Source organism: Solenopsis invicta, chromosome 5, assembly GCF_016802725.1.
Source record: "Solenopsis invicta isolate M01_SB chromosome 5, UNIL_Sinv_3.0, whole genome shotgun sequence".
NCBI lineage: Eukaryota > Metazoa > Arthropoda > Insecta > Hymenoptera > Formicidae > Solenopsis > Solenopsis invicta.
The window spans coordinates 26,447,278-26,465,562 of record NC_052668.1 but is presented as its reverse complement, the minus strand read 5'-3'; the positions used below and the strand labels follow the sequence as shown (position 1 = coordinate 26,465,562).

At 32.6% G+C, this 18,285-nt stretch overlaps 1 protein-coding gene across 1 annotated transcript; it reads right to left on the bottom strand.

Annotated features, from left to right (window-relative positions):
- Positions 1-1,670: 1,670 nt before the first annotated feature.
- On the bottom strand, positions 1,671-3,285 carry LOC113004817. The gene is made up of 4 exons (XM_026139238.2): positions 3,144-3,285; positions 2,592-2,996; positions 1,932-2,458; positions 1,671-1,682 (listed from the first exon to the last, which is right to left on the bottom strand). Exons 1-4 carry the CDS (start codon positions 3,283-3,285, stop codon positions 1,671-1,673), a joined length of 1,086 nt encoding a protein of 361 aa, XP_025995023.2.
- Positions 3,286-18,285: the final 15,000 nt, after the last annotated feature.

Sequence of the window (18,285 nt, the reverse complement as noted above, 5' to 3'; positions counted from 1 at the left end):
ATAATAAAAAAAAAAATACAAATTGTAATCTATGTACAGTTAATATTTAAATATTACGGTATAAAGAGTGTTAAAATTAATTTATGCAAAGAAAACACGTTTTTCACGACATTCTGAGACAGTTGGTAACATGGCCGCAAATGGCAATCTTTAGGGTGGGGAATATTGCCATCCGTGGACGGCAAAATGGGCAAAATCAAGATTCTTGTACGGTTCCGCATGTGCACTTTTGTCAGGTGACTCCACACATTTCGTGACGCATGCGCTAAGCGTAGGGTCGAAATTCATGAGCGAAAGTAGTACACTGATCTCTCATAACCTTTAACCAGGATAGGCAATGACAGGAAAATGCCACACGCTAGTTCTTCCTCAAATGCCGCAAAAAACGTACTTCCTTTGCATAAAATATTATATGCAACATGGGGCCGAGCGCGTTCTCGACTTCGGACGCTGTTTTCAGCACTCGGCTACGCTACTCGTCGTACTGAAAACATTGTCTTCAGTCGAGAACGGCAAAGCTCGGTCCCATGTTGCATAATGTACTATTCTTCAAATATAAAGTTTAAAAAAAAAAAATTTGTCTTATACATATTTACGAAATCAAAAATATCCTTGAACAAAAAAAATCGAATTTTGTTAAATAAAAAGGATACAATAGGAGACTATATAATACAAATATACTAAGGTAACAGTACATACTCTATCTGGCCTATCTAAGCTTAGCGATTTCTTCTAATTCCTTTACTCATTCCAAAATTAAATGCTTATGTCTAAATTCAAAACAGGGAACATTTTTGAACATTATTTAAAATGTGAAACAATTTCTAATATTTACGTGAAGATTTTACGGTGAAGATTTTTAGGAAACGGTTTATTCAGGGGAACACGTGTGTTCAATATGGAATTATACTTTCTTCTTTTTTACAAAACGTGTTAGAAAAGTGAATAATAAAGTGATCCAATGTTACACTTATGTAAGTTTATTAACATATAACATACTTAATGACATATTAACATATAAGATTACACAGAGGAGGTAATTCCTTAAATAGTCATTCTACTGTTTACATGACTTTATTTGATTTTATATGATTTTATCTGATTACAAATAATTGTATTTAATTACACAATAATTTTTCATGATTGCACATGTAATTACCAGATTTTTTGTGAATAGAAATAAATTTATTTGACTAGAAACATTATTATTGATTGCAAATTTCTACTGACTACTTCTAGTAAACAGGCTTACTTGAAACGAGATGCATATCTCGTTGCGAAGCAGAAAGTTCTCGATTAGAAGACTTATTCTCGTTAAAAATACGCTATGCAAAGCTTCATCAAATCTTCATTAGTTTGAGAAAGAAGTATCACTGTGATAAAGATGCCACTACGGATTGGCAAACGTTGGTGACTTGAATAATGCGTTATGTTCTGAGGCTGGCTGAATAATTTCTTTTACGTAAAACGCTGAGGATGACTCGACAGAGAGTAGAAACGTTCGATTGTAGAATTTAAAATGAATAAATAATTTGTATAATATTAATACTTATGAATGCGCACCTTCACCCACTCTGGCTCTCATTAGCCTAATTTCCAATTACTAATTGTTTTTACAATATTATTATACAGTATAAAGGTGCAGACATTTTTAGGAAAATAAGAAATACTTACAATTGGTGCTATAATGCAAAGAAAACACGACTTTGGATTTCAACACATTTTCAAACGCTTCAATTACATTTTTCTTATTTATTTTTAAATTATTCTTAGTATAATTGTTGAAAAATAATTAGATAAGTGACTGTCACCCCGACGAACTGAAAAACAAGTTTACTTTATTTAATTGTTTTGATAACTATTATTTACATTGCATTTCAAAAGTATCTTCTCTTTTACAGATATTGCAATAAAGTAAATAAATTACTTACACAACCGAATGAAGTATTGTTTATTTCAAAGAAATTGTAGGCCGTAAATAATACTCGATTCTGCTGCAGTTGAGTCGAAAAATCATTGACCTCTTTTGTGATACACTCTCGGTCCAGATTTCTGCGCAAAAAATTTTCCACGACATATGAATGGGAACTGCTGCTATAATAAGAATTCAGCTCGCTGGTCCAATCATCTAGTGCAGATCGCATATCTAGACTCGATTGATAACTCGCCTCGTTCTTATCAAAATTCTCAGGTTGATAATTCAACATAACTTTGTGCATAATTCTGCCGGTCCTATAGGATTCTTGACTCGCGAGTGTGCAAATCCAACAAATCAGGCAGAATTGCATGGTATATACAATGCACAAGAAATAAAGTATCGGTATTAACCAGTGGCCAATTTTCGGTTCATTAAAAAGATAGAATATTGAGGCTATAGCCATGGTGAAGCAATTCCCCGAACAAAAAAGGAGATTAAGACCGTAAATGTCGTTTACCATGCTGGCGACATCACAAATACCTGCACAACAGAATTTACAATTCGATTATAGTATCATCGCAATTTCTTCATACATCCTATTGAATTATATTTCGAGTTATATAAATTTATATTATCGGATTGTATAACAGATAATATTCGTAAAAACACTCACCAGTATGTAATTCTCGAATGCGTCTAATCTTGAACGCGATCCATTGCACATCGGATAACTTATCCAACTGACCAATCAATTTATTTATTGTTTGAAATCTGCAATATAATACATAGACAATAACCACGAAAACGAAGCTGTTAATCATCAACTGCCCTAATAATATGTAGTAAAACAGCGATTCTTTTGTTTCTACTGAATAATATAAGTAATACACAGCTTGAAGAATCGGCATTACAGGACAGAAAATGAACGTCGTGAAAATGGCTAGCGCTTCAATAATTTTTATGGACCGGTCATTCGTAGATATTTCTTCCCTGATCTTTTGATCGAGTTCTATAAATCTGTTCATCAGTTCAGGCCACTTCTTGTACTGCTTGATTCCGTGATAAATGTAATAATAGGCTGATACACAACACATCATCTTATTTAGATAGTGTAGATATTTGTATGGGAATTCATTCACGAAACTTTTAGGAAAAAATGGAAAAGGGAAGATAAACTCTGTGTCGCTTATCATGACATAGGAACACACAGCCATGTAAATTATACGTATGATTTTCGTCATAGCTTTGGGAGAATTTCGTGGATGTGCTGCACCGACACCCAGGAGCCAGGAGGTGTACACTATTGGACGTAAAATGCTCTCTATTGACGAGTTGTCTTTCACTTGTACATGGTCCTTCTCCTCCATTCTCCACTTCTGTTATCTTTCTAATCGACTCTTATTATTTTGTAAACAAGAGTATGGCTGCTGATTATATACTATAAATCCTATCGGTACAGAATATTTTACACTTTTATAGGAAGGATAGTAAATCTTGTCTAGAAACAAAGCACTATGAGAAGCACTCACGTCGTGAATTTTTCCTGATGCTTCGTGCACAGCGAAGAACGTTCTACTTGTGCAATAATAAATTGCGTGCCATTTATAAGTTTAGCACGGTATTAGTAAATGAAATAGATTTAATTTATTAAAGTAAAAAGCATTTTAATATTTTATCAATTTTAAAATTTAAGTAATTAATAAAGTAATTAATCTAAATTAGATCGTGCAAATGCTAGCAATAAAAGATAGTTATCAAATTAAAAAAATTACGTAAGTATAATTATTTTTTCGTAAGTGGATAGATATACTGTATTACGATATTATTAAAATATTAGAATTTTGTATGGAATTTTGGATGGATCATTTCAACATTTACATTATTTTACACCTTATATCTTTAATATATTGTACATTTGTTAAATAAATTTTGTTCTCTTAAAGAAATGGTCATCTTTTTGTGCTTTATCTTGAGTATCAATACATACGTAATACATTAACAGAAAATAAATTCAATGAGAAAAAAAGAACAGATACAAATTGTAATTTTTTTTACAAATAATATATAACATTAATATTTTATATTTAATATTTAAACTTTATTTTATAAAAAATGTTAAAATTAATTTATTCGAATGTTTGTCTTATATATATTTACGAAATTAAAAGTATCCCTGGCTAAAAAAAATTCGAATTTTGGTAAAAAAAAAAGGACACATAATGATTTCTGCTGATTGCATATGATTTCTGGTGATTTCTAGTGATTTCATCTAATTTCATAATTACATCTGATTGCAAAATAATTGCATGAGGATTTTGTAAATATTTTATAATGATTTAAGAGACACTGTTTCACGATTACATTATGTGGTTAACCCCCTCGGAACTCCATCGGTATGTTTCGATAAGTACTGAATTTTATAAAAAAACAATGAATTATATATTCTACTTAAAAATAATTGAATTATTTATTTATATACCTACTAAATAACGATAATATCAAGTAAAAAATGACGAATATCTAGCTCTGGAGTCTTCGTACAACGTGTACAATACTCTTTTTGCTACTATTCGTCCCGGCTGCGGAAAATGAAAGCTACTTGCATATTTAAATTGTACACGCGGACTCAGCCATTTATACACGATTGTTTACATGTGACCGTTTATATGTCGTAATGCACAGCTCCAGGAAACTCTTGAACTTAATATGAGAAGCAATTAAGCCGCGCAACGTCGACGCGCGTGCATGGCAAGGAATCATGTTCTTAACGGTCCAGAGCAATGTTTAAGCGTGTGTTGCGATTTAATTTCCAGCATAACAAAGAATTCAGACGGAACGCGATTAACATTTGTACGCGTCTCGCGTAATATCCCGTCAAGAGAGCGAAATAGCTCGAATTTTATTTCATGCTGAATGCTGAATGACGTAATATTTATACAAGTGTCTGTCGAGAAAACTATTGGTATTAAGCGTGTTTAGCGCGTTTTAAGAATTCCAATAACAGCGAAATCCTTGAGTGAGAAGAAAAAATAAGCAAACATTTTTTTTCTCTTCATTCTTCAGCGAAGAGTTGAGTGAAACACGATGAGAACGAAACGCGACACACTACAGTAATTTAATTTATTAGAAGTAACTCTGATTGAAAAATTTGTTGTCAATATCGCATCGTTACGGAATGTTGTTATTTTGCTGTTTCTCACGGAAATTCCAATTGAAAAAATTCCCATGGATGATCGACGAAGAATTTTCCATGAGAATAAAACGACTCGAGGGGGCAAAATGTCAGATAGCTGACGTTCCGCTTCAGAAATCTTCACTGGCGTGACGGTGTGACGAAAGCGTTGTGTGCGGTAAGTCGACAGAGTCAGAGAGAGGTATTTGTTTAATTAATTCATTAATTAATTACAACGCGGGGACAACGCGGACCAGCACCTGGGCCATTCGTTTTGCCGGTGAGTCGCTGCGGCATAAATTTTAGGGATTAAGGCCACATCAGGTAAGCATTAAAGCTTTCGCGTCCTGCCAAATGAAAATGGGGGATATACCGGGTGACGAGGCGCAATCGCGCGATGACAAAGTATATAAGCATGCGAGAGCCGGGCAATATTAATTTCCTAATTGAGGTTTCTTGATTAATCCCGCTCGGGTGCATGCGTATGCTGTTCTTAATTGATAACACGGCGCTACCTATGCATGACGTCATCAATTATACACACAAACCGCAAACGAAGTCCGTGATAAGGCGACGTATTCCAGGAAGGATTATAATGGATAGAGAGAACGATTCTCCTTAGTCACCTTTATTTCGCAGAAAGTTATTGAATATATTTAATTCATGTATGTATTAATTTTTTTTCACAGAATTCCCTGTTCACACATTCTTTATTATATATTTTTATATTTTATATATATATATTTTTTTTTATTTCTTATTTTTATTTTCGTATTTTAAAGTAAAATGATATAGCTCTTAATTTAACGCTTGATATAAACTAAGTCGCTGCTTTCTTCCGAATCTCTCTTCCCTCCACAGTTTAGGGGTCAATTAATTTGGATTAGCCTGTGAAATCACCTGGGTGCTCGCTTTAAGCCCCTTGACTTCGTGGAGGTCGCAGGTTAATGGAAAATTCGGATACCGATGGTATTTCGAGATAAATAAGAGAAATTAACTTGTACGGACAGGATAAGCCAAGGCGGTTTTCGCGCCGCCAACTTTCGCGATCCTTGCGAGTGGAAACTATCGCAGCTGCGCACGGAAAATCCCGGTTGTCCCGTTTTTCTACCATTCCAGCGGAAGCGGCGCGATTTGTTTTTCTGTTCCATTACGTAGTAAATTACTCGAGGAATACCGCTGTGTCCACTTTTATTATCTGCTCAAAATTGCTCGAACAATACGTCAACGAGACGTGTGCATCTAAAGGACTTTGTGTAATATTCAGTCATTTTTTATATCACGTATTTTGTATTTTTTATTTTATATTTTAATGTTACAGTGTTTTATTTAAAAAGTTCTGCTTGATACAGATCAGAAAATAATTTTATGTTGGATCATTGGAATATTTATGAAGGAAGCTCAAGTACGATGATACTGTTGCGAAAAATTTTGACTTTCTAGCAAAAATCTTAAGCGTCCAACATAATTATTTTCAGGTTTATATTTCAGCAAATTGTTCTTTCAGTGTGGTATTAAAACTATAAAATGTGAGAGCTATATAGATTGATGTTGGTTTTTTTCATATATTATATTATGCATACTTTTTAGAAAATATCACTTATAGTAAATAATTGTCACTTTTGCCAACTTTTCGAGTTTATCTTGAGAACTTTTATGCAATTTTCATACTTTCGCAGCACTTGTTACAGTTCAACGAAATGCTTTTTCGTTATCGTTCTTTTCATCGTTTTCGTGTCGAAGGAATGTCTTTTAAGTAGCCTTCACTGTTTCACAAAAAAGCACCTGTTTCTCGAATCGAGGTATCTCCTCTCGATTTTTATTTTCTTTCTCTCTATTTCTTTCTATACATACATACATCCATATATATATATATTTCTTCCACCCCTGCCTTCCTCTCGCCCCTCTATTTCTGTCTTTCTCTGTATCTTTCGATTTCGCATCTTCAATCTCCTTTTTTAAGCCGTTCACGTAAAAGATCTTTTTTGCACAGAGGAAAGAAGCTAAGAAGCCAGAATGATTAACGAGGAAGGTAGTCGAAGAGATCAACTTGCACTCGGTTTTCCGTGAGTTAATTTTGCGTGGTGTACCTTCTCTTATTACAAGAGGTAAAAGAATGTAACTGACTCATATATTTTTGCATTCGGTATTAGTACAGTTTCCTTCAAAGGATAATCTCGAATTCTAATCGGCAATTTTGACTCGCGTGACGATTCTTAACTGCGTTATCGCGGTTTAAATAGAAACCACCAATTACATCATGACGAAAACAGGAAGAGAGATCCTGTAGGTAATGACTCGTTAACCGAATTATCCCGGTTTATTCGAATTAATGTTGTCTGAAGTGGAATAAGCGTTCTGTAAGAAAGTTTTGCATTTTTCCCGTTAATTCAAACGCGAAACATCGCGCGATAATGAGGCATAAAGTCGATTCCGGCGTTGTGTTCCTCGGGTAAAAGAAGAGTCGAGAGCGCCGGCGAGGGGAAAACCGGGGAGAGAGGGGGGTACGTTATTTAATTTAAAGCAGTCCAGAATATCGATAAATGGAAAATGATGCTCGCGGATTGGAGCGAGGAAACTCATCGTTAGCCGAACGCCCGGTGAAACTTTTCGAGGACATTCGTCATCTTAACGAGGGTTTTATTGCGGATCCTGGAAATATGTTTGGAATCCGCTTCGAGTTTGCCTTGTAAATTTCATTCGTATATTCGGCTCGCACCACCTTGCTGATAGAAGGAATTACGCACGAGGTTCCGCATCGAGGTCCATTGCACAGTAGTGCGCTGTTTTGCCAGCTTCCGAATTGGCAAGGTATCAACGTTTTTCAACGAGAGCAAAGATCCTCTCGCATTTGATGACCTCACAAAAATAATAATACTTTACTTTGTGTTGCGTATTTAATATAATTATAGACACATTATAATGTTAAATATTTAAAGATTAAATGTAAACCAATTTCCTCGAGTTTAAATAATATTTTATTATTTTCAATTTTTATATAAGTGTTTATTGAAATTTATTATTTTTATGTAAAAAATATTTTATATTAAAAAAATTTTTATATTAAAAAAATTACATTTAATCAATCTACCTTTGTAGCGAAGACCATAAGAATGATTTAAAAATGTCTCAAAGCTGCGTATAACATTTTCGCCAAGGGTTTGTGATCCTTGAACGTCCCTATCTAATTTCCACTTTTCGTCCCCTAATAAAGAATAAATATTTAAATGACGCTTTTAATGTCTATTAAAGTACTAAAATATATTTAAGGAACAAATAATGAAAAAATAAAACATTTTTTAACATAAAGCGCCCTTGGCGCGTTCTAGGGCTTTAGTCCCAAAATCCATAGCGCAAATGCGCTACTGTTAAAATTGGATATAATTCGATATTATAAATTTAATAAAAAAAGAGAATGTACATATTACTCATTTGCAACAACGACATAAACAAAAGAACAAAGTTTAAAAATTAAAATTGAATTATTAAAATTTTGTAATATTAATTTTAAATAATTTTATTGCTGTCAATTGTCATGTTTTCTAACTATTTGATTCATTAAATATAGAAGATTAAAAGTATTGTTAGTTTTTAGCATTAAATTTTTATCAAGATTCTTATTTTTTTGTAAGCAACAATTTATTTGAAAATCAAATTTTTGTATAATATGTCGTTTCATTGTAGCAAATAAATAATATAATATATTAATATTTACAAGTACGCTCTTTTATTATATTTATTTCATCAGATCTTACATGCGGGCGGAACAAAATACATCGCTACAATGTTTGAAATGTAAAATATTTTTAATCTTTTGATTTAAAATACAAAATACTTTTTAACTCGATCGTTTAATTACGATAATATATACTGTTAAACTTCAACAAAGCTGCAACAAAGCGCTACAAAATTGCACGGAAATTTTGAGCTGGCTTTTAACCGGCTGAGCGGAAGAAAGTTAAAATGTACTTATTAGTTGTAATTGAATTTCATAGGAAAAAATGAGATTTTAATCAAAATTTTTATATTAACTATTGAAAGCCGAACTACTAGCAAAGAACCGGAAGCAATTAACTGATTTGTTTCAGTTCTAAACTGGCATCGCTGCGTCATATGGGAAAAATTTGAGATATATATTTGTAAAAAATTTTTGTTAAGAATTTTTTTTTTGATATTTTGAATACAAAATCAATTTTGAATAACCTTTCCGAAATACAAAATACTTTCACGTGCTCCTTTGAAGTACAAAATACCAATTGTGTTTCAAATACAAGTATTCCAAATATACCCAGCTTTGCTCACGTACGCGCCATTCTCTATTCAGCTTGTACAAAATATATTAATTATTCTATTAGCGAAATAATCGCGTTTGGTCGCGTGTCAAACGGACAAATTACGCGCAATTGAATTCCTCGAAGTTGTCGGATTGACGACGCGTGCAGCCGTTACGGATCGATGTGATGGCTTAACGAGGATTTTATTGCACTGTAAATTTCCTGCGTTCCAACGAGACGCCAGCATTCGCCCCACGGTCGTATCACGATGCCCACGTGTGTAACTCGTCGCGCTTCCTCTGCGCGAGAAATCCGAAGAAAATTCATGTTCCTGGCGAGCGTCGATCGTCGTGACCAATGACGCGTTCCTCGTATCCGCGAATACCGTATCGGATATTTCCTGACGAGAGCAAACCGACCCGATCGACCGACCGACCGGTCGACCGGACTGTTCTTCCTTTTTGGCATGCAGTCCCGACGCGTGTTTAACATACTTCTTCCTTCTCCGCGGACGTAGGAATTCCGTGACATAGAAGTATTTTAATTTCCGGTCGACCCATTCGATACTTGCGTTAATTACTCTCAGCTTGTGGAACGAGACGACAAACGCGCGGTTTCCCCTGCGCAAGTCGCACTCTGCAAAGCATGAAGTCGCTAAAGTGGTCAGATTTGCAATCCCTGATAACACTCGCGTTCTTGAAACCGCACAGGAAAACATCAGATTTAGGCCGCTGTAATTTTGACGAAAACAAAGGCGACAATCAATATTCTAATAATTTTTATTGCTGCGATATATCAATTTCGCGTTTTGCCGCAAAGAATTCTATCTCTTTATAACAGAGATTTGAATTACCGAGACTATCGAAAAGTTATCGAAAATGCGTGATGTTCCACCCAGAGAAAATACTGTTATCTTCCCTCACCCCGTGCTCTCTTCGCGAGAGACACACGATTTACGCACGTCGCAGAATCTACGGCGTTCCATCAGCCATAATTAGACCCGATTTCCGTCGGTCGGCGTCACGGTTTTCTTCTTGCCGATGGGGACGACAGCCAACTCGCGAGCGAATTTGTAACGCGGCCAAGGGCTGAAAAATATGTGCGAGGATTGGGGTTGACAAGGGTGCGGCCCACGGACGACCCAGGGGGGTGGAAGACGGGGCTCCTCGTCGGATAGAGCGGAACGAGACGGAGGAATGGGCTCGCGAAGTTAGTGCCGGCATTAAAACCACGGAATGGACTTAACGACTCGTGGCGTGTCGGAGGCTGCGGCCACTCTCTCCGACCCCGTTTTAACCCCGTCGCTGTCAAGGAAAGGAGGGGGCGCACCGTTCTACCCTTTCCTTTTTATTTTCTCCGTATTTTAGCGTACCGCCTTCGCCGTCTCTGTTTTTCTCTGTCTCATTCTCCGTTCGTGGAGGCCTCTCGCGCGCGTCGTCGAAGGAAAAAGGGTCGTGGCAAGCGACATGGAAGGGAGATCCTTCCTTCCTTCCTTCCTCTCGGAATTACCCTCTTTCAAATAATCCTTCACGAAAATTAACTCCGTTGAGCCCGGTGGCTCGGGCCTTGACTCCTTGAAATATCGCGTTTGACTCTGTTGTCCCCCCGCGCGACAACGAGGAATGACGTCGGTTACGGTGATTGTAAACTGATGTCTATTATCGTTAATCACGTTGTTTCAGGCTCAATAAAAAATTAAACGAGGAAAGTTTCAATTTTTTTATTTTAGGTGTTCAGAATAAGTGTTGCCATTTATTCCATCGCCTATATGACTTTTCTTTGCAAACTGATAATGATTAGTGTATAAATAAAAATGTTATTAATCCTAAGATGACAAACACTATTGGTTTTATCATTATATTATGAGAATGACATAGTGAGTATGACATACTCGACCCAATTTGGATTGTTCATGACTCATAACTTTTGTAAAAATAAAAATAATATAACAATTTTTTAAATTAAAACGCTAGACATTAAGGGAATATATGAAAGATAAAATAAAGTTCTTTTTAAGAATTAAGGAAATTACACTGTTGGAAAATTTGTGTACTGTTTTATGATTTGTACGCCGCACAGTGTGCAACTTACTTAAATACAGCTAGGTAAAAATGCTTCTACTTATAAGGAAACCTCGCAAAGTGAGAAATTCAGATTTTAATGAAACTATATATAAATATAGAGAAGGTAGATAAATTAATTTAGAAGCTTTTAGTTGCGGCTAATAAACGGTTTAAAGAGATAAAACCATCCCTCAAAGGTAAAGAGCATTCTGTTTTTTTTTAAATATCTTGTAAAGTATACAAAATATTACTAGATGCTAAATATAAAAGTTTCACAGCATAAATATCTCTAACTACTCTATTCATTTTTTTTAAATTTTTTGAAATTAAATTTTATATATAACAGTACAATACAAAAATTTACGAGATATATTGAAATAAAAACAAAAGTTTCTTCACCTTGAGAGGTGGTTTCACTTTGAATCATTTTTTAATCACAACTAAAAATTTCTAAATTCGTATATTTACCCCCTTTACATTTATGTTATTAAAACTTGACAAGTTTTAATAAAGATGGAAATTTAATGTAACAAATAAACTATAAATAAAAAGTGTAAAAGGTAAATTGATTGGGAAAAAAAATTTGTTTGGATAATAAATAGCGTAATTAAATAGAGATATTTTTACTGTAAAACTTTGTTGTAAAACATAAAACATTTTTTGATGTCTCATTTACTTTATGACATATAGTGATAAAAGACAAAAGTCTCTTTGAAGGGTGATTTTATTACTCTTTCAAATTGTTTTTAGCCACAACTGAAAATTTCTAAATTCATGTATTTACCTACTCTACATTTACGCTAAGTTTCATTAAAATCTGAAGATATTCCTTTGCGAGATTTTCTTGTTAGCAAAAAAATTTGAAAAAAAAATTGCGAAACATAGGTAGACCACAAAGGGTATAGTTACATTAATAGGAAAGACCGGGGCTATTTGGGACACACCGGGTTATTCGAAACAATGGAAATATCTTTGTATGGGTACATGTTAAAGATTTACTTTAAATACTATAAATGTGTCCTAATGTAACAACGCTGCTAACAAAGTTTCATTGGTGACGGCGTCATATTTAAGTCGTGTTTCACTACCACACAGTCGTGGCAGTGAAAAATATGTTTTGTGACAGTCGAAGTCATTTCTGACAATCAGCATTTCTCCGATTAAGTAAGAAAAATACAATTCATTATAAAAACTTTGAATATATTGTGAATTAACTGAATGTATTTGAAACAATTTGTGTCTACTTTTTCTTTGGTACATAGAACGTGAATATGAAAGAGAAAACCGTCCGAACGTTAAATCGTCGTTCGGACGGTTTTCTCTTTCATATTCACGTTCTATGTACCAAAATACACAATACCAAATACCCAACAAGTGTAATTGTACGAAATACAAATCGTTTCTGAATTGTTCCGGAAACTCTGAAGCAATAAAATTCTCTAATTTTCTTCTAATGTGTTTATATTTTTTTATTGTCTGCAATTTTTCTGAATAACACTATATTATATATCTCTTTTTTAATAAAATAAAGTCTTCAAAACAGTTTTTTATTATACATTCTTTGATTTTAAAACACAAATATCCGAATAAACCTGGACTTTTTTTGAATTTCCTCGGGCTCAGTTCAAAACACTTTGCACTGTTCGACACTTTCATATGTAGTTCAAAACACGTACACTTCCGTGTTTTATCAAAACGACATTATAAAGGGTAAGGTTCAATTTTTCAAACCGTTCAACATATTTTTTTTTTATATGGATACAGATCTCGGGAAACGCAAAAGAAAAAAATGAGTTTCAAAAAGCCTCGGTCTTACCTATATTATATCTATAGAATATTAGTTTCTCTTTTTTATTCAACTCATTGTCAGTTCAAATTCTTTTCGGGATACATTTGATTTTTTTAAAGTATGACAAATTTTATATTTAAAAAATGTCATATTTAAATTGATAAATTTTAACACTTTTTATATAAATGATATTTAAATATTAACTGTAACAAAAATTACAATTTATATTCTTTTTTTATTATGTATTTTATTATGTATTTTACTTATGTATATATTACTACCCAATAAAAAACAAAACAAAAGATAGTGATTCATTGAAAAAAAAATTTTTTTAAATTTATGTAATTAATGCATAATACATTAATAGGTATATGGTGTAAAATAATGTATAATAAATATATAAATTATAACAATATAAAAATTCTAATATTGTAAATAATATTTTAATATCATGATATAATACATCTATTCACTTACAAAAAATTAATTTCACTTTTGTAATTTGTTAAATTTGATAAGTATTTTTTGTTGTTTATATTTGCATGTTCTATAAGCTTAATTCATTACTTTAATAATTAATTAAGTATTAAAAGACGATATAAATCGGTAAAGTATTAAAATACATTTTACTTTAAAAAATTAAATGCATTTAATTTGCCAATATCGTGCTAAACTTATAAATGGCACTTAATTTAATGTTGTATACGTAGACGTTCTTTGTTGCGTATGAAGTATCAAGCAAAATTCACGACGTGCGCGCGTTTCAGAGTGTTTTGCTTCCAGATAACGTCAAATAATTCTTTCTGTAAAGTGTTTTGTATCGCTAGAATTTATAATATGTAATCAACAGCCATACTCTCGTTTGCAAAATAATAAGAGTTGATTAGCAAGATAATAAAAGGTAAAATGGAAGAGAAAGTTCATGTGCAAGTGAAAGACAACTCGCCGTCGATAGAGCGTATCTTACGTCCAATAACGTACATCTCCTGGCTCCTGGGTGTCGGTATAGCACACCCGCAAAAGTGTCCCAAAGCTATAACGATAATTATGCATATAATTCACATGGGTGTGTGTTTGTATTACATATTATGGGACACATCTTACATTATTTCTGACGATCATGATGCTGTATATATGAACACATATATTGTAAACCAGGTGATGTGTTGCATATCAACCTTTTATTATATTTATTATGGAATCAGGCAATGCAACAAGTGGCCGGAACTGATGAGTAGATTGAAAAAACTCGATGAGAAGATCAGGGAAGAAATATCCATGAATGACCGATCTATAAAAATTGTCGAAGCGCTAGCAGTTTTCATGACGTTTACTTTCTGTCCTTTGATGCCTATTATTCGTGTTATGTGTTACTTACTGTACCACTTTGAAGATTCAGTATATTTTATACAAGACACGGTGTTTTACTACATATTAGCGCAGTCGTTGATCAATAGCTTCGTCTTCGACGTTGTCGTCTATGTGTTATATCGCAGATTTCAAACATTAAATAAATTGATTGGCCAGTTGGATAAACTATCCGATATTCAATGTATCGCGTTTAAAATTAGACGCATCAGAGAATTGCATGCCGGTGAGTCTTTGCGAATATTATATAATCCGATAATGTGGGTTTATATGACCCAAAATATAATTTAATATTATCTGTAAAAAAAAATGGCGATGGTTGTCTAGTTAATTTGTAAATTTTATTGTTCAGATATTTGTGATCTCGCCAGCATGGTAAACGATATTCACAGTCTTCATCTCCTCTTCTGCTTCGGGAATTGCTTTACCATGATCATAGCTTCAGTGTACGATCTTTACCATTTTATGATCCATGTCCACTGGATCGCTGGGATATATATTTTTTCATGCTTTGCATATTCCATGCAATTCTGTCTGATTTTTTGGATTTGCACACTCGCGTGTGAAGAATCCAATAGGACTGGGAGAATTATACACAAAATTATATTGAATTGCAAACCTGTGAATCTTGATAAGTACGAGACGAGTAATCAATCTAATCTAGAAGTGCAATCTTTACAGGAAGAGTCGAACAGCGAACAAAATTCTTGTAGCAACAGTCACAATCCATATGTCGTGGAAAATTTTTTGCGCAGAAATCTGGAGGAAGAATGTATTACAAAAGAGGTCAATAATTTTTCGATTCAACTGCAGCAGAATCGAGTAGCATTTACGGCTTACGATTTCTTTGAAATAAATAATTCTTCGTCCGTTTGGGTGAGTATATAGTTTAATTACTTTATTATAATTTTTGTGGAAGAGGAGCTCCTTTCAAATTGCAATGTAATTAGTACGAATTAGCATAACAATTAAGTAAAATAAACTTGTTTTGCAGTTTGTTGGGGTAATCGTCACTTATCTATTCATCGTCCTACCATTATGTCAAGAAATAAGTTTTTATCCGGATTAAGATTGAAAATAACGATATAATAAGTTACTTGTAACGCCGTTACCGTTACAGTTACTCTTTTATGATAACGAATTGGTAACGGCGTTACTTTTTATTTTTTGTAACTGCAACGGTAACGTAGTTACCGTTTACATTTTTCTAGTTACGGTAACAAACCTTATAGTTACTTTTATCGTTACTTTTTAATTTATAATATAATTTTTAATTTTTATTTTTCAATCAATATTCATAGTTCGTTGTTATATTATACTTAAGATTGTTTTGAAAAATAGTTGTAAAATAAACCATAGAATTGTATTAACATAAAAGCAAACTTTACAGATGTCAACTTTTGTTAAAAGTAAATGGTAAATTAATATCGATAAAAATGTAATACTAAAGTAAAACATTTTTATGGTTTAACTTTTACATTACATTACAAAGTAAAACCTTCAGACAAAAGTCAAACCTTTGTGATAGAATTAACCTTTGTGACGTAATTATTTAACTTCCTATTAAAAATATTGATAAAAAGTGTAAGTAGTTATTTTTACATTTAGAATAAAAATTTATTTGAAATTATAATGTACGATTAACACGTTAAATTAACGTATGATTAATCAGATACCACCGATATGGAACAAGCGTTACGAAGAAAGATTCTCACCACGGTTGTTCGTTGTTTATGGGTTCTTTGATCTATTTTGATGTAGTTTACGCGTTCCATTGTATTTCTTTATTAATAAAAAATGTTTTGCTTTTTTTTTGTAAGCAACAAGAGAGAGTTCCTTCTTTACGAGTGCGCGAATGCTGTGAGTGAATTCTAGTCCCGTTGGCGCAAACAAAACGATATTTTATCATACAGACAAAACACGTATAATTAAAGAATGTTATTTATATAAATGTGTATAAAGTCATAGTTTTTTTTACTGAATTCCGCAAATGTGTTATTGCATCTGATAATTTTTGTGATATTCGTTTAAATAAGTATATAACTTAAAAATGTTAATATAGTATAATAATTAAATAAAATATAAAAAGTAATTGTATTTTATAATTTTAAATCATTATTTTAAATAATTGATGTAAAACAAATGTTCAATAAACATTTTTTTCAAATTATTTTAAAGGAATAATTAATATAAAATAAATTCTAAATTAATGATAAACATAAATATTCCTCTAAAACATTTCAAATAAGTAATTAATGTAAAATAACTATGTAAATAATGTAAGAAAATGTTATTTTTACATTAAAAATATGTTGTTCCATACTTTAAATTAATATTTAGAAATGTTTCATACTCGGTCCATCAGTTTCTAATTTTAGACTCATCAAAACATTAAAAAAACTTATAAAACTTAAATAGGCCATATTGAGAATATTACTTAATATTAAATTATTTGAAATTAATTAACAATGGAGGTTCTAACAAAATAAAAGTTTAATTCAAAATGTTATACACACAATCCGCACATACGTTAAATCGTGCACAACACATGCATATACACATATATACATGCGGACACACACATATGTGCATTCACACAAAAAATAGAATACAATCGAACGGCACCTACGGTTATTCGCAAAACAAGGGAAAATCTTTAGACATTGGAAAGGCTTCGGACACTCATTTTCTGTTGATACAGAACATCCTCTTAAATACGTCATTCGGACATCGCGGCGCCGATGTCGCAATTGTTTAAATATCGAAATCGTAAACGGTTATTATTAAAAAAACATTGGCATTTCTAACTCTGAGCTTGTGGCAACCGTCGGTCTCAACCGCAAGGCATTTATTTGCCGCGCTTGGAATCCGAAGATCCGTATTGTCCAATAGAGATAAAGAACTTGGAAATCGAGACCAATCGGGACACAAGGAAGCCGAAAATTATAAATGAGGCGAAAAACCTTCTCGCTTTCAGTCCGTTAAAAACCACAGTAGTGTCTGAGTTTTATGGCATTTAAAATTCGTGCATTAAAAAAAAGAGAATAGAATAGAGAGTAGATTAGGCCTACGGGGAAAACCACTATAAAAAAAGTGCGTCATGCTAATTTATCTCATAAAAGGTGTGGAAATGATAGCAGTTTATTATTTTGTTAATAATTAATATTTTTTTAAAAAGTTTAAAAGTTTTCTTGCCAAAAAACAAAGAATCACAATCCGATTTTAACGAAACTTTACATATATTTAGGAAACATAATTAGGTGATTTTAGAAAATATCAGCTGCTGCCAATATACGGCTTTAAGGGGTGAAATCAGTCCTCATGTGTAAAGCGATTTTTAGCTTTTTTTTTATATCTCAAAAACCATTCAAAATATGAAAAAATGTTTTATATAATAGTTTCACGATAAAATTGTCTCTATTTATTTACATTAATAATACTTTTTTAGAATATTTTTTTAAACAATTATTTAAAAAAATTTTTTATAATAATTATTTTTTAAAAATGTTATTAACGAAAATAAATAGAGGTGATTTTATTGTAAATCTTTTGTATAAAACATTTTTTGATATCTTAAATAGTTTTCGAGATATAATGGAAGAAACTGAAAACCGCTATACACATAAGGAATGATTTCACCCCTTAAAACCGAATGTGGGCTGCAACTGATAGTTTCTAAAATCATCTAGTTATGTTACCTA